Source organism: Rutidosis leptorrhynchoides, chromosome 3 (assembly GCF_046630445.1).
Source record: "Rutidosis leptorrhynchoides isolate AG116_Rl617_1_P2 chromosome 3, CSIRO_AGI_Rlap_v1, whole genome shotgun sequence".
Taxonomy (NCBI): domain Eukaryota; kingdom Viridiplantae; phylum Streptophyta; class Magnoliopsida; order Asterales; family Asteraceae; genus Rutidosis; species Rutidosis leptorrhynchoides.
In genome coordinates this window covers 218,630,730-218,658,590 of record NC_092335.1, presented here as the reverse complement: position 1 = coordinate 218,658,590, position 27,861 = coordinate 218,630,730, and the positions used below count along the sequence as shown (strand labels likewise).

The window sequence follows — 27,861 nt, the reverse complement described above, 5'->3', positions numbered from 1 at the left end:
TCTTTGTGTTACATGATGTTGGTCATCGGGAGCCGTACACCGTAGTCACATTTGGTGCCTGCAAATAATGTGTATTTTCGATTTTCGATAATGTTTTCTCACCTTTTTGATTGAGTTTGCATTAAACCATGGTCTGATCCAAATAGTGATACTTGTTTATATTTATATATAGCCCAAACAAAAAAATGATAAGTGCATGAAGTAGTGTGCCTCTTTTCATGGGCAATGTGAAGGATTTTTTATTTTATTTTTTTTGAAAGGCAATGTGAAGGATTTGATATTTGATTTTGATATACCAATTAAACAAAAGAACTCAAACATAGAGAAAAAAACAAAATTTATTTATACTATGATTCTATGAATGATAAACTTGATCTAATGTACAGACGCTTACAGTTTAAAGAACCTATGATTGATCTACCCTCATTTACTTGCTAAGTCTACTATTAATGACTAAACCTGCTTTTCTTACTACTTGTTTTTCTTACCACCTGCGAGAATACGTTGGATCTGTAGCCCTCTGCTAAACGCTTGGTTGAATAGAAGCCTGGTTTGGAAATCGTATACCATCGGAAACCATGCAAGTATGGCAACTGGAGTGAAGATCATCACCCCCATCATATACTCGTATCCTCTCCCCAGTGCCTTTACTGAACCCCACATTCCCAATGCCTTCACTACTGGCCTGCATGCTTGTGCTATCTGCAAATGCAATCATCTTTTAATTTGTAACAACTTACTTCAATAAATAAATAAATTTAAAACGTTCTTAAGGAATGTAATATTGAAAGTCATAATAGAACATCTAGCAATGACCGTGAATCGTTAACCAACATACATAACTACTGTGTTTGATATATCCTATTGTACAACTATTATTATGTGTGTGCGATAATTGAGCCTAATAGTTGCATTACATTTACAATAAAAGATGGCCAGTTTAGGGAAAAGTTGTACATGGTGGAAAATGAAGCTAATATATAAGTATGTACCTGCAAGATTGCCCATCCAGTTGGCATGAATGCAAGTAGGCTTGCAAAAATGTCTCCAACAGTAAGTCCGAGGAACTGGAAAAGAATCACGAGAGTGACAATGAATCCGATAAAAAGGAACAACTTAAGGAGTCGGAACATAAGCTGGAAATCAGCACTGAACTTCTTCCGACCCATGGATACGATCTGCAATCACAAACAATTAAAACATTTTGTGTAAATTTGGTATTACGAGAGAGTGAAATCCAGAATGAGAGTAATTAGGTTTCAGTACAAACCTTCAAGATGACTATAACAGCAACAATTACCAGCCAAGATAGACCATACACCTGTAATTGTTGAAGAAATTTTTAGATTTTGAGGGAATATACAGATTTGGTAGAGGTGTCAAATGGGTGGGCAAGTGGTTGAAATAACGGGTCAAAATGGGTTATTTTGGTACAGGCCGGGTTAACATATTGTTCCTGTCAAATATTAATATAGAAACTATATTATTTCAATAGTAGTATACTTTGACAAAACCAACTAGGACAATTTAAGTATATACATAGAGTACAAACCATTCAACCTATTTGAGATGTCCTCCTTTTGGGTAGTTTTTAAATCATATAACCCATTCGATGTTGTACACAGCCCAAATTGACCCAACCCAATTTGACCCATTAATACATACACTAGTATCTTTGCCTTTGAGGGAAGAAGCAAAGTTCTGTTTTCCTTACCATTATACTTTTTTCGCTTTGGCTCACTCTAAGCTGATAGACAATGCCATACTGGTAAAAGAAGAATCGTAGAGAGAGAAGTACTTCGGTCAGACATCCAAGAAAACCAGTGTACTGTAAATGTTCCTGTTCCTCTTCCCACCATGACTCCCAACTCTTGTTAGCGGGAACACCGATACCGCCGCGGTTGCTAATCCATGTTGACCAGTCTTCCCAGTCTTCTACTATCTTCTGCCACTCGAATCCCGAAGGATTGAAAAGGAAAGGAGCAAACAACCACGAGACCACTAAAAACCACATCGAAGCAGTTAGGAAAAAGTAGGCTGTACTGCTTGTAGCTGTTGATCCATATGCTTGATAAACTACAAGCAAAATGAACAACTCCATCGCTTTAGTAAAATGACTCCTTGAGTACATTCTGTAGTTCTCAGCAAACTTCTCGTGTCTCACAACAAAACCACGCCCAGTAGCTCTGTATTTGGCCCCACCGTGTAAAATCGTGCGCCCGAAATAGTGCAGTTTAGTTCCGAGAGAGAAGGTAAAGAAGACAGCTGCTAACTGGAGCTGCATGATGATCAAGTCACCCATTGCTGTCCTGAAACCCCGTTCTAGTCCAATCTCCATAACCATGGGTAAAGCCATTAACAGACCCAATTGAACTACAGACTGAGAAGCCATTACAGCCTTCAAAGCAGTATCTCCCCTTATTCTGGCTGATTTCATGATAGATTTTTCTAATCCGCTTAACGAGAGGTATAGTCTTCCATACAGGTACGTGTACACCGTAAGGACCACCAGCTGAAAGGTATTAACAGAAACTCTGTGTCAGTTAATGGGAAAATTTAATACAGTACTAAATTACCTGGAGAGGTTAATATTTCTGAAACAAGTACATTTAGCTTGAAATTTAATAAAAATGTATATTACAGACTAGATTATGTGCTAAAACTATCAATACATGGTAAATTATAAGACTTTTTTTGTCGACATAACCAATCTAATATTAATAATAATGTTCATATCATAAAACTAAAACATGCTTTTGAAATCTTGAGTGATGTCAAGTTGCTAAGTTGTATTAAGCCTAATATTGGAGTTCCTTTTGGATAACTATAAGAGCTGATGGTACATAAATAGTTTTTTTTGTGATAAAACTCAAGCTGTAATTGATATGAGTTCAAACTGGTTGACATAAATTTATATGGAACCTAGATATAAAAGAAGACTGAAACTAAGGAGGGAGATTTGTACTTGGCTACCAAGCAAATTAATTATAAAGGATGGAACAGTAATTTAAGACTACTCGATATCTAATAATTTCTTACCATAGAGCTGACATAGAAGCCAGTAGTCGTATAGTAACATGATAACATCCGGAAAAAATCGAAGCGGTGGCCGAGTCTGTAAATATCCCGACTCAGTGTCTGCTCCCCGTTACCACATGCCACTTTAGCTTCAAAAAGGGAGATTTGGTTGAGGCCAACATCTCTTCCCTTTCCCACTTGTATGTATTCGTGGTGAGTTATATTACCACGTCTCAGCGTAGAGTTGAATCCTATACAACCATGAGCCAATTGTCAGTATTGGATAAGTAAATCATGAGAAGTTCATCAAACATAGTGTGTATTAGAGGTGTCAAGATGTGGTTCATACAGGTTGGGTAAGGTGTCAAATGGGTCATTTTTGGTGAGTCCTCAACTTGAACTGGAACAGTTTGTCTAAAGGTACAATTCTTATTAAATTATATTGTGTCCATTATGACTACACAGGTTTTATATTTTACACAATAAACTAACTCTCTGACTAAATTGACATTGAGGTGCGTATTGCCAGAAAGTATACTTATATTTTGGGTGAATTGTAACCAATTTGACCGTTTCCTTTTGAAATGCTTTTTTATATGTTACAGGTTTAACATGTCACAAAAAACATAACCTAAATTGGTCCATCCAAAGTAAATGGGTGATATTAACAATTTACCTGCAAATATGTCCTCACTTAGGTTAATGCCTTTTGAAGCTTTGCTGATGCCACCTCGTGTAATGTGGAAAATTCTATCGAAGACATCAGGGTGGCCATAATGGAAGCGAACCCTGCACCCAAACGATAATGAGTTATAAATAGCACCATCAAGTCTAACATCAGCATATAATAAACTTGAACAACAGAGTCCCTTTTTCATTTTTTCAGCGATACACTGCAAATATGAGCAAAGAATTACATAGAAGTTTGTATTATATTACAATTATTGAGGTTTAGAAGTGACATACTTCAGTGGCCTGGCAAGAACACGCTGACCAATGGTGACGAAGCTCGTTTCTTGATTTGACATGAACCAAGCCAAAGAAGAAACACTGCAACAAATATATTATATCATATACAGATCTATCTTTAACCTGAACCAGATATATGAATCCAACTTATATCATGACCGAACCTTCCTGTAAAAATGTGTTCGCGTACACCCAATATTGTTGGGGGTCTCACTCCATGATCCTCGTTAAATTCTTCAAGCAGGTTACGCATTTTAAAAGCTTCTTCCAGGTAATTGTCCTGCAATATGAAACAATTAGAAATGCAAAAATTATGTACTGTACCAAAAATTCAACAGTAACTAATACAAAACCATCTAATAACCTGGTTCATATCAATAGTTTGAAGAGCTTCCCCTCTTGTAAATATTATAGCATGATTTTGATTTTCAGGTTTCCCTTCTCCAATTCTTGCTGAACCAGGTAACTTTATCCTGTATATCTCCTTCAAGAAGAACAAATATGCAGTCAGCAATATACTAGTATCATGTTCTTGTGAAAGAGATTAGATGAAGATAATGAATACGAGTAATTTGAACTTAAAAAAGTTAACTACCTGATCAAGATTATCTGCAGCTTTGATCAAAACAGAATAGTAGACCTTCTGAACCTTTGCTCCTTCTCTTTCTTCAACTTCATCAATGTAAGCCACACGAAGACCTGGATTGCTGCACCAATAAATCGAGAAGAAAGCAGTTGTATCATCAAATTATAAACAATACATTAATTCATATTTTCCATCAAATACTTACTTGACCATCAAATTTAAAATATCCGTTGCACGACGATCACCACTGCGCTTCTGGTTGCCATAATTTTGGCATGTTGCCACGTAAGAAAATTTCAAATCAGCCACTGCCTCTAGTTGAGCATACAAGGATTTCTGGCTTTTCTTATCCTCCTCTGACGGAATTGTGACCGCTTTATAGCCTTCCAATATTTCTGCTTGGTGAACACATACAGAATTAGGAACAACAAATTACCTAACAAGAAGTATTAATTGCTCTAAAAGTTAACCAAGTTACATATTATCAATTTATCGTTCAGTTACCTCGAAATATTGTCAATAACAAGTTCAGTCATAGTAAGGGGCCTTTGGCTATGATGGACATAATTTCAGGATTTTCCATCAGAACTAACAGGAAGTCTAGTAAACAACATTTTAGCTGGTGTATAACTACTAAGTGTGTACTTTCACATGATCATAAATGTATAAATAACAATCATAATGAATAAAAATTATTATTATTATACTGATATAATCACAATAATTAATTATTTCAGTTATTATGATTTCATATTTGAGTAGAAGTAGATCATAAGACGTGTGATGGATTCAGGGAAAAATAACTTATGTTCAGTTTCATTGATAGGCAAAAATTCTATACCTATACCTATACCTATGTATATTAAAAAAGAAACAAGATAACTATGAAAAATAGTTATGGATTGTAAATAAGCAGAAAATATCCTATTAATAATCTCTAATTTCTGACATGACTTTAATAGAAAACATATAAGTAACTGAAAATGAATATCCTTTCTTATCAATCACCAGGGACCCATAGACGCTCATTAGGAACAAGATGCATACATTCACAAACTTTAACATATGCACCCAATAATAAAGATTGGATCTTACGTTTTTCATTAGCCATATCAAGAAACGCCTGAAGCTTCAACGCCCTTCTATAGTACATCATTCCCCTAACTGAAAAGTTAACATCTGTTAGGAATGCATTAAAATCAGAAAGATTTCTTAAATTAAATTAATAAGAAATACCTGTTCTGCAGAGTGTCTGTCCTCTTAAAGAGACCCAATGACGAAGCTGTAATATATTTTCCTCATTTTCAAATATATCTGAGTCTTCTTTGCAATTGATGCGCTCCATGAAGTTCTCCCACTCATCTGATATATCAGTATTTCCGTTTCCATATTAACATATGCTCATGGAAAAACTTGATTACTAAAGAGATAAATTTCAGATTATAGGAACCTGGAAATATTTTTCTCAGATAGTATTTGATTGATATGCCGTCTTCATTTTCCATGTCAAGGTCACTCTTGGAATAAACCGTTTCTTCACTATAGTAGGGGGTCATCACACTGAAAATTAACATGATATTTATAATTATGTATCAAACTATGGATGTGGCACGTACTAGCGTTCAGTCTCATATATGTACATTAGTCATTTATTCACCCTATGTACAAGATAAGATTCCATTAACCAGTGACAAGCAGACACACTATTGCACCTTGAAGTTACAAACCATTTTCATGATCTTGAATACAACTCCAATTAAAAACTAAGCTACAGATATAGTAGAAATTTTATATTGTTTCATGATTATTCAGTTGTTTAAAACTCAAATAATCGATCAACACACTTCATGTACTTGTTAACTGTAAAAGTTTTCAAATTTGCAGACACATAGAAGCATGATTTATACAGTGAATTAACTCTAACCTATTCTCTGTCATCAGGCATATAATGTATCTCTAAATAAGTTTAGTTTGATGATGAGTTTGTCGTACCTGAATGATAGCATTTTACGCACTCGAGGGGCACGTGGCATATCCATGAACAATGAATTTGTGAAGAAAGTGATCCTCCGCCGTGCTTCAAGGTTTTTGGGTACATCCATGGCAGATTCATTTACTGTGAGAAGAAGATAAAGGCGCTTTATCTGTGATGGCAACAATACAATTATAACCATCTGTAACTACAAACTAAGGTTTAAAATACTATAGACGTGTGTGTGAGGTTTCAAGCACATTTAGTACATAACCTGCTCTTCCCATTGGGCAGTAACTGGAGGAGGAAATGCAATTGCAGGACTCGAATCAATAGCTTTTTCGAACAGCTGCGTTCCAGAATCCTTGCTACCATGTCCAAGTTCCACCAATTCACTAAAATGAAATTGAAAAAAGTTGTCATCTATTTGCAGAATGTATCAGAGAAAGGATACTGAAGATATTTCATAGAAAACTAATGTCATCATCATATAATTATTATGAAAGGCTCATATAACAAACCGAATTTCATTGATCATCATGTCACGGGTAGCTACTTCTAACATGTCTTGAAGCAATAAGACCACCGTGTTGTGCTTAGATTCATCTCCCTCTTTCTGCAATATGGAAGGTTTTCATATTTAGCATGTTCAAATAATCAGTACCACACTAACAAAAAAAAAAAAAAAAAAAAAAAAAAAAAAAAAAAAAAAAAAAAAACCATCTTCTGTGTTAGAAGGCCTCACCAAACATTCCACCAATTTCACAAACTGGTTGCAAAGAGTAGGTAGAGAGCCCATTCTAAAATTTGTAAGAAATGTATTTTTTGAAATGTTGCTCTCAACTTCTTTGATTATGATATTAATTATCCTGTTATTATAATGAAAAGTCAGAGATGAAATTGCATATATTAAATATTAATGTTCTTAAATCATACATACTAGAGCTTCAATGGTAGTCTAACCTTTTCTCAGTATGTCCAACAACCAAAGCATTCAAGACAAGTTTGAAGGACTCATAGCATTCGATGACAGCACACTTCATATATTCATCAGCACATATGCGCTTCCAGAGATCATTATCCTTGGGACGAAACTGAACTGCCATGTCAAGTGCAATTGGAACCTGAAAGAATAGAGACAATGAGATTATGATACATGGATACATAAGAGTATTTGGAGACCAAACCAACCTTGCTAGCAAGCAAAAAAGGTGGCCACTGAATTAGGTTGAGACTGGGATCTGAAGAATATGGGACTAACATCAGGTCCATCTCCCTGCAATAGGTGAAGTCATAGTAAGTTTCAACATCCTTTTGGATAAACCCAAAAGATGGTAAAAAACATAAGAAATTGGTTGAGCAGCCTTTCCTGTCACTAATGAAATCTTCTTCGCGGAAACTACATACAACTTCATTCCACAACTGAGCAAATTTTGCTGCTTCGGTTCTCCTGTTTGGTGTAACCTATTTATATGGTAGTATAACTTTCTCATGAATAATTCCTTTATGGGTTAACTGTTCACATCAATACACTTCAAGTAACTTTACTTACCTCAGCAAACCGCTTAGAGAGAGAAAATCCCTTTTTCTTAGCTCTCTCAGACGGCAACAAAGACGCATTGAATGCACCAGGTATAGACTGGAAGCGGGACCGTAACATACCCAATGTTCTTATCTGTGAAAATATAAATGAATGGACACTTAGAACAGGCAATACAATTTTTCAGGATCAATGTTCATTTATGAGAGAATAGCGCAGTACCTCTCCTAAACGATCAAAGGCACCAATAATACCACCGCACAAAGTTGAAAATATGGCATACCATATTTGAGTGTCCATAAAGTAAACCTGAGCAGTTTTTGGAGCATATCATGTCAGGGCAGAGTCAGAGATGAAGATAGTAACAGCAACAAAGAGAACATAGAATATGATGAACATGAAAACTACTATCAGGATTAAGAGAAACAATTAACATAAAAACACACCAAAATAACAGGTAGCCACAATGCAACAACCGCTCCATAGTTGTTTTCAGCTGCATTGGCAATGCAAATTATGGAAATTCATAACAAAGAACAAAAAAAAAAAAAAAGGTTCTGGGTATAGAGACAAACCCTGCGGGAAGAATTCATGCCAAGCATATCGTACACGTTTAATTTTCATAATATCTTTTGTCGGCTGGATCAATGGTTTTATCTGAGGAGAAGAAAATTGTTACTTAAACGGAATCCTTTATTTGAACGATTTATATATCTGAAGGTTCAGAGTACCAGGGTGATCACCTGAACGAAAAAGCTGAACGAAAACTTTGCACATAGAAGAACCACCCAAAAGAAAGTATACCTGATATTAACAGAAATTTTTACTTTATGTGCTAAATAAATGTATTCTAAATCATATGCAGTAATATCTATCAAATACTGTACACATACTTTATAAGGGCAAACTGACTTTCATGCATTCCTCTCCCGACATAGATTCTTGGCTGCAGCGAACCAGATAATAAAAATCAATGTCCATCTAACTGGAAAGGTCAAGTCCACGTCACTTAAATGACAATTCTATTTCAAAGTGAATCAGAAGAATATATAGGGATTGTGAGCACAAGGAAAGGGGAGTTGACGATAATGAAAGTTCCCCACGTAGTCAAAACGATATACAACATAGACTAATAAGTCTGCCATTTCAAGAACAATATACCAATATTGTCTAAAATCTGGAAGTTAAAGACCTAACCAACATGGACAGAACTACTAAAATCAATATCAATATATTGGTGTTTTATAATCTATACCATATGATACTACTATCAATTTAGTGTGCGAATAACTGAAAATTCAGCAGTCAATAATAAGAACAAGTTTGTACCTGTGACCACCAAAGAAGAAATCTTGTAATAAGCCAGTCAGAGTTTTCAATCCAACGCCGAAGCATTGGAAAAATAAAAAGTGCTGCTGCAAGTAAATTCGGAAGCAAATACAATGCCACGGCCACGATATATAAAGATGGAATGCTCTCAAATTGGTTAAGGGAAGAAAGAATATCTTCGACTCTCCCAAAGGGCAATGAGATGTTGTTATTTTGGTTTATATAACATAGTGGAAGAACAATAGACCATGCAAGGCTATCAATGATCTTCAGTATGCTCCTTAATACATCTGTGAACTTCCATCTATGATATCCAGGGAAGTTCAGGATCATGTCCAATATACCTATAGATAGACAAAAAAGGTAAATATGAATAAGTAAATATCCAGCATTCAATTGAATGAGTTGACCATTCAAGACCAATAGCCGGAAGCATGCTAATCCACAAAGTTAATTTACTTCAAGCTACCAGCATATAGAGGATGAATATCAACACAATTATAAAGATAATGAAGCTTACTTTGGAAGAAACGGAGAAATGCTGCTGTTATGAAGATACTAGATAGTTTATATAGCACCCCCTTCTCAAAAATTTTGGATATTGGAACATCATTCCACGCAAGGATAATCATAATCTGTTATTGAATAATATGTAAATTGCAGATACTTCAAATTGCAGGATATAAGAATTGTATCTTTAAGTAGTTTTACCTGAAGAGCTAGAATAAAGAATGTCCACAAACGATCAAAACTTCGAAATATATGCATAAATGACCCTGTCTCGACAAAATAAGACTTTCCAAGGGTTCCAGCCTTATGACATGGTTGTTTTCCCTGTCAGTACATTTTAATTATAAAAACAAGTCCTCCTTTATTAGTTGAAACCAGTAGCAGTTAATTACGTAAGAGGAGAACCTGTGCAATGTCACTCGTTGATTTAAAAAAACTTCCATCATCACACATGGGCCAACTTAGAGAAAAACAATCTGCTGACCTATAAGATAAAAAAATAAATAAATAAATAAATAAAATAAAAAAGAGTATATTCACAATGTATTTCAAGGTTTGAACACAACTTTTTTCTCATTAAATCTTTCAAGAGTTTACCAGAAAAATTCATTTAGATCATCATAGTTGCACCAAGCAGAGTGGGGAGCCTTTCCATTTTTGCTTCTCTTAGATTCCTTTTCTATGACTCGATAAATTGGAGTTATAACTTTGCGAAGGAAGGCTTCATCATCCCCACCATAAGAAGGCTTGATATTTTCTCCAGTTACAATGCTGACATTTCCAGCCAACAATCCATGTAGTTCATATGCCATCTGAATGAATCACATGACATCTTCAATTTCATGCATAACATCGCATCACCTTAAAGTTTAAAATTTTATGAAATAACCAGAATACTTACATTATGAAAAATGTAGCAGAGACACTCGGGTAAAAAGCGTACATTAGCAGCCTCGCCCCAGATAAGAAGATAGAGTCCCATGTATAGTAATTTCCTCTGCTTGCCTTCTTCATGTGCTTGAGGGAGCCTGTAAATCAAAGATTATATTACGAAAATAGTATTAAAGAGATTGAAATATTCAGGCTCACTTACCATGAAAACTTTCAAACATGAACAGTGGCTGGATTATAAAACTCACCTTAAGCTGTGCTTTCTTCCCAAGAACTTGCACCAGGTTTTATAATTTTTGAAAAGCTGGTTCATAACTACATCAATAGCTCGATCATCAAGCTGCACCGCAACAGTTATATTGTTAAACATAACCCTTTGTGCAAAACAAATAAATACCGGAAAAATTGAAGACAAGCAGAACATGAAATACGACTGTTAATTGGACACCACAGCCAAAGAATTCCCCCTCTACATAAACATTATAAAGTGAGCCTAATGTGGTTTGACCGGTTGTTAGATTAAAACCTTAGGAATATGATATATCATGGGAAATATCCTTTCCAAAAGAAAAAAAAAATTGTGATAAAAACATACGACAGTACAAGAGTCAAGAAGGTTCAGTCAAATTGATAAAACTATGTTTTACATGAGGTGCATGCCTTGTTACTAGGCTCAGACTTAGGCATCAGCCTTGCTTGAGGATGGGCAAGTTGCAAGATTAAATGCTCCCTCTGGTTCCTAACATTGTCTTTCTGAAATCAAATACAAAATAAATTAACATATTAGATAAGATAAATCAACCAGAATGTAAACTTAATATCTAAACAATCAGCCTTCTAATAGTAGAACCAAACATGAAAACTACATGCCTGAAACCCAAACATTGCCCTTAGCCAATCAAGAAGATCCAACCCTCCTGATTTCTGCTGTTTCTGATCAACAGAGGCTGGCCAGTTTAAGCCACTTGTGTTCCTGAGTGCAGACACTGCCGCCCTGATCTGCAGATTCACAGATTATATTATATAAATAATAAAAATGAAATAAAAAAGTTTGTTTCAATCAAAGTAGATATAGGGTGGAGGATACCTCATCAAACTGCATGATGCACTGTGATTCCCCTGCAGAATCGAGTGGCAGAATGTTGTAGGGAGCATATATTACCTGCTTTGCCTCAACATCTCTAGCTGATGCAATGATCTATGCTATGCAACAAAGATCAGATAATTTTTAAGTATAATGTACAAAACCGCAAATATTCAAAATTCATACGAAGGCGGGAACTGACATCAGCAGGAACTTCGTCAGCCTTTTCAGACTTGTTGACAGCGCAGAGAACTTCAAAAAGCACTCCAGCTACCTGGTAAGCTTTTCCGAGCTGGGCTCTGGTTTGGTAATAAATACAATCAGTAGAAGTTCAATCAATCTTTTATATCTGTATAAGCTTTCTTTGTTTGACTAGTATTTTAAATCACATGTATGCTTGCTTATATATATTACCTATCTGCCTTTTCTCCCTGATCGAGCGCCTTGACATATTTTTCATAATATTGCTTGTAGAAGCTTTCAATTTCCCTCGCATCCGTCTTCTTAACACGAGCTTCAACACTTAGGGCATCGTCCTGCGTAGTACTTTCTCAATTTCATATTTGTAAATAGATATATAAGATTTAAAAACTATTGCAAGTGAACATTACAGATAACATCAACAATTGTAATGAAGACTAGTCCTTTATAAAAGAACTGAATAGTCAGTTATTATTCAGTTTGTAACTCATAATTTAGTTGAAAGGCTCATGGACCTTAATCCCTATTGAATCTGATCATATTACAGTAGTAAGTTAAAAACTTAAAAAGGAAGAATTTATGTACCCTCTCTAATCGTTGCTGAAGAGCTGTTTTGAACTGTCGAACACCACGACCAGTGGAGCTTTGATCCAGTCTGTGTGCTTTCTCAAGTGCATAATACCGACCTTTTTGCACACACAGTTATAACAAAAATAAAATAATAATTAGTTGGCAGAGAGACGCTAAGTAATAGCTAGAACTATGATTTAAGGGAATGAAACTAAGTATCAAATGGAGGAGATGAAAAAAGGACAGGAGACAAGAGAAATAATTACAGAGATAAGCAACACGAGGACTTTCATTTTCAATCTCTGTTGCAACACGAAGAATGGGGGCAATTTGTTGGAGAGACGAAGGGACGACCTCATTATCAAAAACCTCTGTAGAGAAGGTGGTTGTGGCAGCGCTTCGAGAAGGTCTTCTCGAAAGCCCTTGTGGTCCAGATTCCATGCCATGGGATAACGATGATGTTGACTTTTCTAATTTCTTTCCCACTTCTGTTTTCTTTCCCACGCTGCCTTCTTCCATCTTTCTCCTTCTCCCCTTACCTATTCATTCTCTTATCACACCATACACACATTCAGCAACAACAAACCCAATCACTTTCCATAATATTAATCGTACATGCACAAAATTTGAGAGATTACATCAGCATAGACACAAATCAAATATTACAGAAAGGATACTAATATGCAATAAACCTAACCTGATCTTCAAAAGAGTCGAATCAGAGATGGAAGACAGATGCCTGACAGTTACCTATCCAAATTCCAGGTACCTTGATGTTACAGTACTCGAATCAGAAAATTTAATATGTCCATAGTACATTATATAATACAAAACCTTAATCAGATTCTTACAGCATTCCAACAAATGCTTGAATTCTAGTATGTTATGAACATAGTCAAAACGAAACTTAAATTGAGTGAAACTCGAAAACTTACTGAGAGGAACAGACTATCATCCGAATACAACAAATCCTAATTACCTGAATTTAGACTTTTGAGATGAAATTAATATAATAAAACTAATCACCTCTAATTATATGTAAATTACATAGTGAAACAGAATTTCATTTGAAGATGACAAAGGTAATCACTGCTATTTACCGTATTGTGATGAACATGAAGAGTTGCAAACAAAAATCACACAGTTCGGCTGATTATAACAAACCTAACTATAATTTGCATTATGTTCGTTTAGCATTCACTATCTGTATAGTATAACAATAAGGATTACAGAAGAAACAGTTCTAGATGAGGAGTAACGAAGTTTTGATTAATCATAACCGATCTATTCATCAGCGTGTCAATTACATGTCGTTCAATATTCATATCAATAAATCACAGAGAACAAGTTTTTAACCAATCGATTGTAAGAAAGCTTATCGTCATATCATATGCAATATTAAAATCAGCCGTTATGAAACTAGCACATTAAATTCAGCTGAACATGAATAATTACGGATAAAAATAGTTTAAATTAATTGATCATATGAGACGATTCATCATCCGCATTTAATATACATCCGTTCAACATTCATATTCAATATATGAATAAATCATACATAAACCTAACGCTAAACTCTATAATTAATCAAAATTGAAGCTATAATTCTATAAAACTTCGCCGACATAGAAAAATGACAGATGAAAACGATCAAAATATTGAAAATTATTACCTGAATTGTAGATATTTTGTGATGAAGACGATGATCTGGAACGCGGATTGCAGAGAGAAAAACGGAATGTTGGATAGGGAGGTAAATGAGAATCGCGTAAACTTCGCTCGTGATTCTAGGGCGGGAAGATAGTTTGTTTGAGAGAAGACACTTGTTATATGCTGATAAGCTGATGGAGCGTGTAATTGTAGTCGGTTAGTCGATGTCAAGTGTGATATCGTAATTGACAACAAAGTTTAACGAATTTCAATAAACGTACAAGTTTTGATTCACAGTTTACAAAAATATTAAGTCACGCAATTAGTGCTGCTATAAGACAGAATCTAAATCTAAATACCCAAAATACAAAAAAAATAAAATGGTTTATATTTGGGGTAAAAGAGGAGCTGAGGAGTCGAACTACAAAATATGGATAAGATTCCAAAATAAATTAGCAAAACATGTAAGAAATGGAAAAGCCTAAAAATATTGTAATAACGGTTACAATCTACCGTTTACATAAATTTTGTTATTTATAAAAGAGAAAATGTTATTATGATTAGATACACGGACAAAACTTATAAGGTATACAGTTATCATTTTAGGATATTTCATGTCAAGGGTTCATTTTGTAATTTACTATTAAAAAGAGGTTATAAGTGGAAAATAAAGTTAGTAAGATTTTAAAAATTGAACGTAAAAAATAAGTGGATACTCATAATAGACAGAAAGTAGTATGATAAAAGAAATTCTTAACGATGGCCTTGACTCTAACTTTAAAAAGGGGAAATTAGCTCAAATACGCCTTTTTGAAGTTTTATTATGTAATGACCCAGAATTTTTCGACCAAATTATACTTATTAGATTAATATTTACATAAATTAAACCATAACAACATGATAAGCAATCCAAATTGTTGAGACTTGTGTTTTTTGAAAAGAGTTTTACACCACGTTTCACCGTCCAATATGACCGATGATATCACGAACTATATAACATACGATAATTATACGTTTGTGTATATATATGTATTTATATATATTTAACATGATCTAAGGATGGTTTAACATCTCATTGTGTACTAATGACAATGAATTATAAGTATATTTTGAAACTACTAACTTAATTTTTCAAAACGATAACTATACGTAACATTCTTTGATATATATACTTATAATCTATAATGCTTATACATTTATCGTATATATAATGTATTTAATCACTTTTAAGGACTTAAATACATAAAACAATATAAGTATATTCACAAAAGATAGCTATATTTGAATTCTCGTTCCGTTTCCTCAAAATTTCTATACGTATATCTAGGGTATATGTACCCGTATCATACCCAGCTTCTATACGTATTTACTATTGGTATATACACATCAAATCAACATCCTAATCAACATTATTACTGCCCTAGATATGAGGTAACTAGGATTTGTCAAGTAGTATGAATTATTAGTAAGAAAACAAAATTAGGAATCCTTTTCTTTCTTTATAAACTAAAAACGTTTTTATAAATGAACACCATTTCTTCACTCCATTTTCTCATACCTACACCCTCATTTCTCTCTCAAAATACTCCTAACTTCATACTTGATCATCTCCAAGCATTTCCCCCATCAATTTGCTTCAATTACAAGCCTTAAACACCATAAGAAAACTCTTTCAAGAACATATCAAAATAACCACCCATTTGAAGAAGTTTACTTCCAACCTTTTGATCTAACTCCACCACTCTTTGATTCCAAGATTATTTCTTATCTTTTGCAGTAACTTTGTCCAAGTAACTTGAGGTAGTAACCTTGTTCATAATCTTATTCAATTCATATTCATATAGCTATCTTATTTTGTGGTATAAAATTTTAACAACAAGAACATAGTTTGAATGATTTCAAACTTGTTCGCAAACTAAATAGATCCTTCTAACTTGACTTTTAAAATACTTCAAGACCTGTAATATATCATAATGATATGCTAACCTAACAAGATATAACTTGGTTTTACAAAGAACATCTTAAAAACTGAATCTACGTCGTCGGAGTGCAACAGGGGGCTGTTTTGGGTTGGATAATTAAAAACCATCTTGAACTTTGAATTGGAAGTTCATGTTCTGGAAAAATGATATTTCTTATGAATATGTTAACACATAAAAATTTCATGGTTTAACTCAAAGTGTAAGTATTTTTAGAAAAATGATCATTAAATGTTGTTTTTATGATGGAAAATGATCACTTTCATAAGTTTCACCAAAGTTTGACCTATAACCTATGATTTTGAATACAAACTAAGGTATTTTCAGTTCATATTCTTAAAATTTGACTCGATCCAAGGAAGTGGCAAGTTGAACCAACAAAAACGGAGTTGTAATGAAGAAACTACGACTAAAACAAGATTGGGTATCCGAAGCTAGTTTAGCTACGAAAATATTTGGAGAAAAAGTAAATTAATCATATCTTTTCTAATTAATATGATATTTTATATATAATTACTTATGATTTGATTTTATATATTTCAGGACCACCCGTAAACAACACGAGAAGATTAATCATAAGACCTCATGATTGTACGCAACACGTCATTTGACAACACGGTACTTTATGTACGCAACACGTCATTTGACAACATGGTACCATGGGTCGAGATTAATTCTGATCAATACGAATACGATGGGGTCTTTATTTATTTTATTTAAGCAACTAATTGTGGACCACTAACATCGGACTGCTAACTACGGACTAAGAAAATATTAAAAGTATTAAAAGTATATATATATATATGTAATGATTACTTAAAAAGAAAATATGTTGATATATTATATATATGGTTAGGTTCGTGATATCTATCGGAGACCAAGTCGAATTAAATACCTTCAAGGCAAAAGTGAGTTTCATTTGCTCCCTTTTTAATTGCTTTTGCAATATATATTTTTGGGCTGAGAATACATGCGCTGCTTTTATAAATGTTTACAAAATAGACACAAGTACTTAAAAATATATTCTACGTTGAGTTGTACCACTGGCATATTTCCCTGTAGCTTGGTAACTACTATTTACATGGGTATTGTAAACGCGAATCCTGTTGATAGATCTATCGGGCCTGACAACCCCAACCGGACTGGACGACCAGTATTCAACGGTTGCACAGTACTTCGTTTTGGTGACTACACTTGGTACGGTGTAGTGAGATTTCATAATAAAGGGAATATGCGACGTTGATTAAATGTTAAGTATGGTTACCAAGTGCTCAACCACATAGAATGCTTTACATACACTTGCGAGTGTATTATGTTTATGATTATGAAATCTTGTGGTCTATTAACATATTGAAATGATTGTTATGATAAACCTATGAACTCACCAACCTTTTGGTTGACACTTTAAAGCATGTTTATTCTCAGGTACGAATTAAGTCTTCCGCTGTGCATTTGCTCAATATAAGGACATTACTTGGAGCCGATCATCGCAATGAGACCAAATGTTGGTGACTTCGTCCAGGTGGATTAGGACGGGTCCTTTCAGTTGGTATCAGAGCTGGTTTAATTCTGTTTATGAGCGGGTTAATCGTAGAGGGGGTTCTCACAGTGTTACCTGTGACGAAGCATTGGCTCTTACTCCTCGCGGTCCCTATTAGGGTTGGATGTACGTTGCCGAGAGGAGGGCCGTAAAATCAGTGTCTAAGGTACGCTCAGTGGTCACCAGGCGATTAGCTGGGAAGGTACTGAGTGGGATGCGTCCCCACTGTGTTTCAGTTGGTATCAGAGCGGTGGTCGTAGCGAACCAGGTCTTGCATTAGTGTGTCTAACTAGTCGTTGTTAGGATGCATTAATGAGTCTGGACTTCGACCGTGTCTACATGTCAAAAGTTTTGCTTATCATTTCTAGTCGGAAATCATCTACTTATCATCCTTAGAAAATTACCTGCTTATCATTCATAAGTCTAGACACGTTTTACTGCATTTACTGCATTGATAGTGTATAGACGAATTCTTATCTTAGCATATCTGTTATTGCGAACTTTGACTGATACCTTTTCAAAGATTCTCCGTAATTTACGGGATTTTGGTATTATATATACATATGTAAATTATGTATTGAAGAGTACCAAACCTAACTCCTATAATCTATTCCATACCAAAAATTCATTTTTCCCATTATACAAGATGGATTCCGCATCTAGTTCGAATTCTTCAGATTCCGACAGTTATGCCGATATGGATTTCCATTCGGGCTCCGAAAGCAGCATCACCGGAATGGATCAACCAATTTCCCATCATCTATTCTGGATGAATTGGGGATGGGTTCGTAATATACTAAATCACTGGAGACAAGAAGAAGGTGATCCATTCCATCCACCAAATTGCCCTCTTGGCGATGAACCTGAAGCACTTACCGGCGAACCTATTCGAAACACCATTTTCTCTCTCATTTCTAGAGTATCTCGTCACGATTATATACTATCCCATATTACAAATCTTGTTCATTCACTCGCTCCAACCGCCAATCATCCCGGTGTACTAGAAGAAGTTAACGAACTTCGCGCTCGCGTGACGGCTTTGGAAAACATGGTGCGAAGGTTGCAAACACCAGCAGCAGCACCAGCAGCATAATCTGCACCACCATCAATAACATCAACAATAACATCAACAATACCATCATCACCACTAACAAACAACATCCGCATCACACGTCTCGACATCATAATCTGTCCCACAAATATCAACATCATACGCACCATAGATACCAAGGAGTACCAACAATAATGAACGATGAAGTATTGATCCATAACTTCATTGATATTCTGCGAAGAATATGTGGTTTCAAAAAGTTTTAGAGATTTCTTATTCTAGCTCAAACTGAAAAGCAAATGAGATTAATATCATATTAACTCATTAAATTCATGATTTCATCTGAAGAAAATATATATGTATATATGTTTTCATAAAGATTGTAATTAAAAGTTCTTTTGTACAAAATATTAATGGTGAAATTTTTATTTTAACTGGTAGGTAATACCCGAGGAATAATTAGATTTCATCTTAATAAGTTACATTGTACATTCGTCGAAGCTGATTCAACAGTCAATTACTATCCTACTTACAACCACCGATATACGTATCCGTTCACCGCAGAATAACCATTTTCATTCAATTTCATATTTGAATTTTGACTTCCCAGAATCCAACAAGTGGCATATGAAGAAAACATACGACAAAATAAAATCTGTTAGAAACAAACAAATTAACTATGAAAAATTTTGTTAAGAATCCACACTAACTGTTCCAGCTAACTGTTCCTAGCTAACTGATTACATTTTATTTATCGCAGTTTATTTATGGCAATTTAATTATCGCACTTTTATTTATCGTCATTTAATTTCTGTAATTATTTTACGCACTTTAAATATCGGGACACGTATACAATGTTTTGACATATCATATCGACGCATCTATATATATTATTTGGAATCACCATAGACACTCTATATACAGTAATGATCGAGTTCTCTATACAGGGTTGAGGTTGATTCTACAATAATATATATAGTTTGAGTTGTGATCGAGTCTGAGACATATACGGGTCACGACACGTATTAATTAATTCGTATATTATATATTAAACTATATATGAATTATTGGACTGTTACTGTGGACTATCGACTGTGGACTAATGACATTGGACAATTAAAATGAATTAAAATATTGATTATAACATATGAAACTAAACATTTCTTCAAGATTGCCACTTGATTTCATCTTAAACCTCATTGTATCTCGACGATTACAATCAGCATTCAAATCTATCATGATTCTTAAAAACACCTCAATTGAGAGGATAAACCAACCGCACTTCATCTACGGAAGAAAAGATTGATGCATATAGTTATGCACCTGAAAAACCCTCGAAAACTGAGTAAACGTTTGACACGTATCTGTTCTAGTTCCTTTGACATTGTTATTACCGAAGATCGTTTTGCAATCCCTTTCCAAAGTAGCTAATTTTGTCACAGCTCCAGCAAGTCAACTCCGAATTTTCATCCGAAACAACTTTATTATAACCGCGATATATATGCGTACTCTTTATTGTTACTGGGGAACCTTTTATATTCCACAATATTACCATCAGCGATTAATCATTCTAAAAAAACACAATTCTCCTGAAACTACCTCGGTTTGATAACCGATGACCCAGATCAGTTAACTTTGAAAATGCTGACGAAGCAGCATGTTGTAGATGATCTTAATGGCCAAAAGTTTGATGATAAAGAAAGGAGTGTTAGGAACGCTCGATAGAAAATTTAGTACCGAAAAGCGAATTATGCGAAACTATGAAGAAAGCCTTGGACAAATCACAAAGAATAAGTTTGCCTTCAAAGAATCCAAATGATTCTGTGCCTGCTGAAATTGTTAGCAAACATCTTATTTCTCATTCTAAACCTTCACAGACAAATCTTCTTCATCATCCATTGATATTAGAAATTCTAAGATATTCTCGTATGTTCTATTATAAATATCCTCCAGATTTCTGGCGATATTTTCACAACTATTCTTATCTGAGATCATTTATCTCTCCGTAATATCCGCAACATAACAGAAACTGTGTTAGTTTCTAAATTCTGAAACCTTCGAGTTTAAAATATGAATGTTTTGAAGTAGTGTTGGGAACCGAAGCATGGATTAGTATAATATAATGACACTTGATCAACGTCATTATATTACAGTAAGTCACGCTGAGTTTCTAATGAAGCATGATGATTCACAGTACCGTCATCATGTGCCATTTTCACGACTCTTACATTCTATCTAATCTCTAAACATATCAAGAGAATATTTTTCTGGATGACTCGGTCTTCTCCAGGGTATTCTGGTAATTTAACAAATCAAAATCGTTCTATTACCATTTTCTTCTTAGAGCATTAGCTATGTTCATTCTGAATTTCATATCTACGAATTCTGGACCATTACTCGCTTGACTCGAAGTCGGGAAGAGAAAACCAAAGCATGAAGCTCCGAAAAATAATGAAGAATATAAACTCCGATAATAACCCCGAAATTACAAACCGTGTATATCGATGCAGATAGCAATATAGAGACACGGGAGAATTAGAAACACTATAAACACAAGAGTATAGTAGAAGTAAATAGATTCTTCTGGTGGTAGATGAAAAAGAAGAATGACAGATATAAAAGTTAGGAGTATATCAAGAATCAGGACTGAATGGAGCATATTGATGAATGCTTTAAAGTAAGAATCAAGGGAGAAAGAATAGAAGGTGTGAGTGGTGGAAAATAAGGAAACGAATGGGTGGATTTATAGTGAAATATCCGACAGAGTAATCGAAACAGATTATTGCATATAATCAAAGATCCTGATTTCCTTAATCACCAAATAACCAAATCTTATTACGTAAGATTCTCTTTAAATCCCTTAAATCCCGGAAATCAATCATAACTACGTCATCGGTTAAGACGACTATATTTTACTCATCTCACTCTTTTACGATAGTCTCATTTATATTCTTCGCATAATCGAATCGTTTTATCTACATTACTCAATGATGATAAAACTCCATTATCACCTTGTATTTGTCATGAAAACCTTCTTATTGTTATCCATAACAACCTCTATCAAATTTCGGGGACGAAATTTCTTTAACGGGTAGGTACTGTAATGACCCAGAATTTTCCGACCAAATTATACTTATGAGATTAATATTTACATAAATTAAACCATAACAACATGATAAGAAATCCAAATTATTGAGACTTGTGTTTTTGAAAAGATTTTTACACAACGTTTGACCGTCCAATATGACCGATGATATCACGAACTATATAACATACGATAATTATACGTTTGTGTATATATATGTATTTATATATATTTAACATGATCTAAGGATGGTTTAACATCTCATTGTGTACTAATGTGTAACAACCCTCACTTTTCGACTTCTAAATTACTGAATTAACCCTAGGGTTATATGTCTGACTATATGTATTAAGGGTTGTTATATACAATTAAATATTGACCGAATAGTAATTTTTAGTCAACAATGTACGCTTAAATAAATAATATATTATTAATTTATGTAATTTGAAATAATTTAACTAAGTATATAAACTTTGTATCACTTTTATTATTTAGTTAATGTATTATATATTTAACTATATAATAAATCCAATTATATATAAATGTAATAATATTTACAAACTTACTAAATCTATAGTTTAATAATTAAAATCATAATTATTATTAAAAATACAAAATACCGAATTATTTATTATTTTTATGCCAAATTTGTATTTATTAATTAAATAAAAAAAATAAAATAAAAATAAAATAAAATATTATTGACAAATATTCTTGGAAAAACATTAAATAAATTTGTTTATTTACATAAAAAAATCCTTCAAATAAATAAAAAATAAATAAATTACTTTTTAATTAAAAATTTTAATGGAAAAACTACTTTTATTATTTTATTTTGTGCATTATCCCATGACCTAACATTTAATACTTTTTAATTTTAAAATCCCATTAAGAATTAAATATTTCTTTTTTTTTAAAATTATTTTATTCTTTTTACCTAATTTTTTCAAGTATAAATACCCCTCATTTCTCATTCAAACTCACACCAAAATTTCTCTCATTCTCTCTTTGAAGAATTACTACTAGTAAGTATTCTTTTCTTACTTTTTATTTTTTTTACTTTTTACTTTTTACTTTTTTACTTTTTACTTTTTACTTCGGTTATTATTTTTACCGAAATATGTAAATAATGTTATAAATTATATGCAATTAAAAATAAAATAAATAACATGTATACATTATTACTATTACTAGCACCTATAACCTACTACTTATATTGTAACATAAAAACATTTTGGGATATGTATTAGAGATGTATAGATCTTCGAACTTTCTTGACGAATGGTTTCTATGAGATTCTAGGCAGAGGGTTTGGATTTCCGATTTAAAGGGTCCTATGGCTCTAGCCCCTAGATCTAAATTAGCCATTCGAAGGGAAAGGGGTGATTGGAAGCTTCTCTAATACGGCAAGTATTCTAAAATGGAAAACACTGATAAAAGTAGAAACTCTCTAGTCATAGGAACTTAGTAAAATAAGAAACTTTCTAAAAATGGAAACTTTATAAAAATAGTAACTTACTAGGAATAGAAACTTAGTAAAACAAACTATACTTAAACACATACTTAAACTTAAACATGGGCAAAACACTTAACTACTCTTAAATGTCAATAGGTTGACTTTCCTGCTCACTCGTTCAACTCTTTATTCCGAGGAATAACCCTCTCTTTACTTACTAAGGTGAATTCATAGCCCCTCTTTAATTGCTAGCAAACTTACTTACTTTTACTTGGGGTGAGACACATGCTGTTTTACTTTTTACACTTTAGACACAAGTACCAAACTGTTAAACTATGCTATACCCGGCTATGTCCGACTAAGTCCCTACAGTGATATTTTTAATTGCTGCAGCATGCTTAATTATTGGGGGTAGGCCTGTCGGGAGTAACGTCCCCGATACATTTGACCAAGTCATTGTATTACTTAATAATGAAATTAAACCGACAAGGACAGACACAACTTGTCATGGGGCAAACTTGAACGTTTAGTCTAAATATCACGCATTGGCATAACTTTTTGATCTTGCGGGAGATCAACTTTACAAACTAAATCTTGTGGTCTAAAACAACGACCAACTTTTTGTTAAACCTATGAACTTCACTCAACCTTTTTGGTTGACACTTTAGCATGTTTTGTCTCAGGTGCTGTTTGATTCAAGCTCTTATACTTACTGCTTATGTGATGCTACTTGGACATAGGATCAAGAGATATCGCATTTATTACTTCTGCATGTGAACATTTACGATATTGTTATTCCTGTCATTGTAACGACATTTCATTTTCCGCTGCGTACTCATTAAAGTTAAATTCATCATTTAGTATTGTTCTCGTTTATTATAATATGTTGGTATGTTTTGATAATAGTGACGTTCCTTCCAGACCCTATTGGGAGGACGTTACAGATTGGTATCAGAGCATAACCAGGCTGTTATAGAGAACCATGATTGCATTTTTATGTGTGCCTTACTTGTTAGCTAGGGTGCCTTAGCAATCTAGGAAACTATAACCTTTCCTGCCTTAGAATTAAAGCACTTAGGATTGCCCCATAATCTTAACGATTATGCTTAAAGATTCTAATCAAAATATCCTTCCTAATGTTAGGATGTCTAATTATCATCAAACGACCAAAATGAATCTTTTCAAGCCAACCGAAAAAGATACTGAAAGGTCTTCCACAGAAAGACCAGTTCAAAGTCCACCTTATGACTTTGGTGGTCCTCCCTCACCAAATTATAGCCCAAATACTACTCTAAAGTTACATGGGTCTCCTGAATACTATCCAACCCCGAGGAATAAAGACAAGAGGAAATGTTTTGAAGAAACTGGGCCGTCAAAGAAGAGATCCCGATCTCCTTTCTACGATGAAGTTGATGCCAAGTACGAGCTCATGAATCTGCGAAAAACTACCGATGACCTAATTCGCCATATTGCAAGGATCGATTTTCAAATGAAGGAAAAAGACCTAGCGATCAAGAAGCTCATGGAGGAAAATGCTGAACTAAAGAAAGAGATAAAGTTGGTGAAGTATGAAGGTGATAGAAATACCCGATGGGGGAAGCAATCTCTCTCTTGCCTAAGAGAAGACGTTGACCTTAGATTGAAGATGGAGGAAAACCGCGTGAATAATCAACTTTCTATAAGGGACCACAAGTACCATGTAATCAACAATGAAGTTTCTAACCTTTATGATAATCTCGAGTTCCTGCATGAGAAACAAAAGGCGAGGAACGAGAAAGTTGATGAGTTTATGAAGAAGGTGGAGGATGAGAAGAAGAAATATGAAGATTACTTCAATCTTAATATTTCCTAGATTATTTTTCCAATTCCTTGTCTATGTAAAGGCTATGCCTTAAACTATTTCTATTTTCGAATCGTGTAATAAAGGCTTATTTAATGCCTCGTTCTAATAATATAAAGTGTTTTATTAATATCATGCGATATCAATACTTTATTTTATTCATACTTGTGATTGCTCAAACTTATAACTTGTTAAACTTATCAAACATATGTTCACTTTTATGTAGTGACATGATGGTTCGTTCAGCTGCACCTACCGTTAACAACGTTGTGTTAACTACTGAACAATTCCAACAGTTACTCGCTGCCGCCCAAGGCAACACCCAAGCTAATCATGCTAATACTCAACCACATGTCATAACCCGTCCTTAACCATAAGAACGAGTTAGATAACGTATGATTTCATTGTGAGGTATTGACCTCTATATGCGACATTTTTAAAAGAACAACTGCATTTATTTTACATTACAAACCATAACTCTTATGTTAATACAAGCTTTAGACAATATAAAGATGATTATCGTTTAGCGATAATCTTAGACTTACAAACTTTACATGTGATGATAACAATACGATTTCTAGCATATTTTACATTACAATTCCTCGGATATGCAGTTTTATTTTTAACACAAATATGCATACTCAAGATCTTGCTTAAATTCAACATGTTGCAGCGGAAGCTTTTAGTTATCACCTGAGAATAGACATGTTTAAAACGTCAACATAAAGTTGGTGAGATATAGGTTTAATGCCGGCAGCGGTATAAATATAGACCACAAGATTTCATATGTAAACATTTTAATAAAAATATTCTAAGTGGTTGAGCACTTGGTAACCATACTTAACATTTAATCACGTCGCATATTCCCTTTATTATGAAATCTTACTACACCGTACCAAGTGTAGTCACGAAACGAAGTACTGTGCAACCGTTGAATACTGGTCGTCCAGTCCGGTTGGGGTTGTCAGGCCCGATAGATCTATCAACAGGATTCGCGTTTACAATACCGCTGTAAATAATAGTTACCAAGCTACAGGGAAGTATGCCAGTGGTACAACTCAACGTAGAATATATTTTTCAGTTACTTGTGTCCATAACGTAAAACATAAAATACATGTATTCTCATCCCGAAATACTTAGAGTTTAAAAGTGGGACTATATACTCACTTTTGCCTTGAAGATATATATATTTTGACTTGGTCTCCGATTGATATCACGAACCTATCCATATATAGTTTATCAATATATTTCCATTTTAAACAATCGTCACATATATATACTTGTTATACTTTTAATAGTTTTAATAATTTCTTAGTCCGTAGTTAGCAGTCCGATGTTAGTAATTCAATTTTAATGGTTCATATTTAGGTGTTTAATAAATAAAACCCCCATCGAAATAAATAAAACCCCATCGTATTTGTATTGGTCGGGATTAATCTTGACCCATGGTACCGGTGTTGTCAAATGACGTGTTGCGTACATAAAGTACCGGTGTTGTCAAATGACGTGTTGCGTACAATCATGGGATCTTATGATTAATCTTCTCGTATTGTTTACGGGTGGTCCTAAAATATATAAAATTAAATTATGAGTACATATATATAAAATATCATGTTATTTTAGAAAGATGTGATTCATTTAATTTTTCTCCAATTATTTTCGTGGCTAAACTAGTTTTGGATATCCGATCTTGTTTTGGTCATAGTTTCTTCGTTACAACTCCGTTTTCGTTGGTTCAACTTGCCACTTCCTTGGATCGAGTCCTTCTTTAAGAATATGAACTGTAAATACCTTAGTTAGTATTCGAAATCACAGGTCATAGGTCAAACTTTAGTGAAACTTATGAAGTTAATCATTTTCCATCATGTAAACAACCTTAAATGATTATTTTTCTAAAAATACTTATACTTTGAGTTAAATCATGAAATTTTTATGTGTTATCATATTCATAGTAAAAATCATTTTTCCAGAAAATAAACCTCCAATTCAAAGTTTAAGATGGTTTTTAATTATCCAACCCAAAACAGCCCCCGGTTGCACTCCGACGTCGTAAATTCAGTTTTTAAGGTGTTCTTTGAAAAACCAAGTTATACCTTGTTAAATTAGCATATATTTATGATATATTACAGGTCTTGAAGTATTTTAAAAGTTAAGTGAGAAGGATCTATTTAGTTTGCAAACAAGTTTGAAAACATTCAAACTATGTTCTTGTTGTTAAAATTTTATACCACAAAATAAGATAGCTATATATATATGAATCGAATAAGGTTATGAACAAAGTTACTACCTCAAGTTACTTGGACAAGATTGCTGTAAAAGAGAAGTAAAAATCTAGAACCAAAAGAGTGATGGAATTGGATGAAAGATTGGAAGCAACTTAAGACATAAACTTGAATTGAAAGTTGTATTTTTGTAGTGTTTTTGTTTGATCTTGTTATGGTGGTGTTTAAGGTGATTCTTGAGAGGATTTTTGCTGGAGTTCTTAGAGAGACATGAGGCTAGTAAGTGTGTGTGTTTAGCTAGAGAAATGATGATAGAAGTTGAACCAAAATGAGGTGAGGATACCCCCATTAAAAACGTGAATGGGGGG

General features: G+C 33.8%; 1 protein-coding gene across 1 annotated transcript; it reads right to left on the bottom strand.

Annotated features, from left to right (window-relative positions):
- Window positions 1–436: 436 nt before the first annotated feature.
- Window positions 437–13,123, bottom strand: LOC139902781 (callose synthase 5). Its single transcript, XM_071885392.1, has 41 exons — window positions 12,937–13,123; window positions 12,686–12,786; window positions 12,314–12,435; window positions 12,102–12,198; window positions 11,903–12,013; window positions 11,686–11,814; window positions 11,476–11,568; window positions 11,064–11,155; window positions 10,826–10,952; window positions 10,522–10,736; window positions 10,330–10,408; window positions 10,126–10,248; window positions 9,935–10,049; window positions 9,415–9,758; window positions 8,979–9,031; window positions 8,829–8,889; window positions 8,661–8,742; window positions 8,532–8,581; window positions 8,308–8,394; window positions 8,098–8,220; window positions 7,918–8,009; window positions 7,737–7,824; window positions 7,509–7,669; window positions 7,291–7,414; window positions 7,067–7,161; window positions 6,820–6,940; window positions 6,566–6,717; window positions 6,024–6,133; window positions 5,810–5,935; window positions 5,669–5,737; window positions 4,779–4,968; window positions 4,583–4,694; window positions 4,352–4,471; window positions 4,152–4,267; window positions 3,985–4,068; window positions 3,695–3,807; window positions 3,040–3,269; window positions 1,715–2,512; window positions 1,271–1,321; window positions 993–1,178; window positions 437–702 (listed from the first exon to the last, which is right to left on the bottom strand). The coding sequence occupies exons 1-41, from the start codon at window positions 13,109–13,111 to the stop codon at window positions 472–474; spliced, it is 5,748 nt and encodes a 1,915-aa protein (XP_071741493.1). The 5' UTR covers window positions 13,112–13,123; the 3' UTR covers window positions 437–471.
- Between the last annotated feature and the right edge of the window lie 14,738 nt (window positions 13,124–27,861).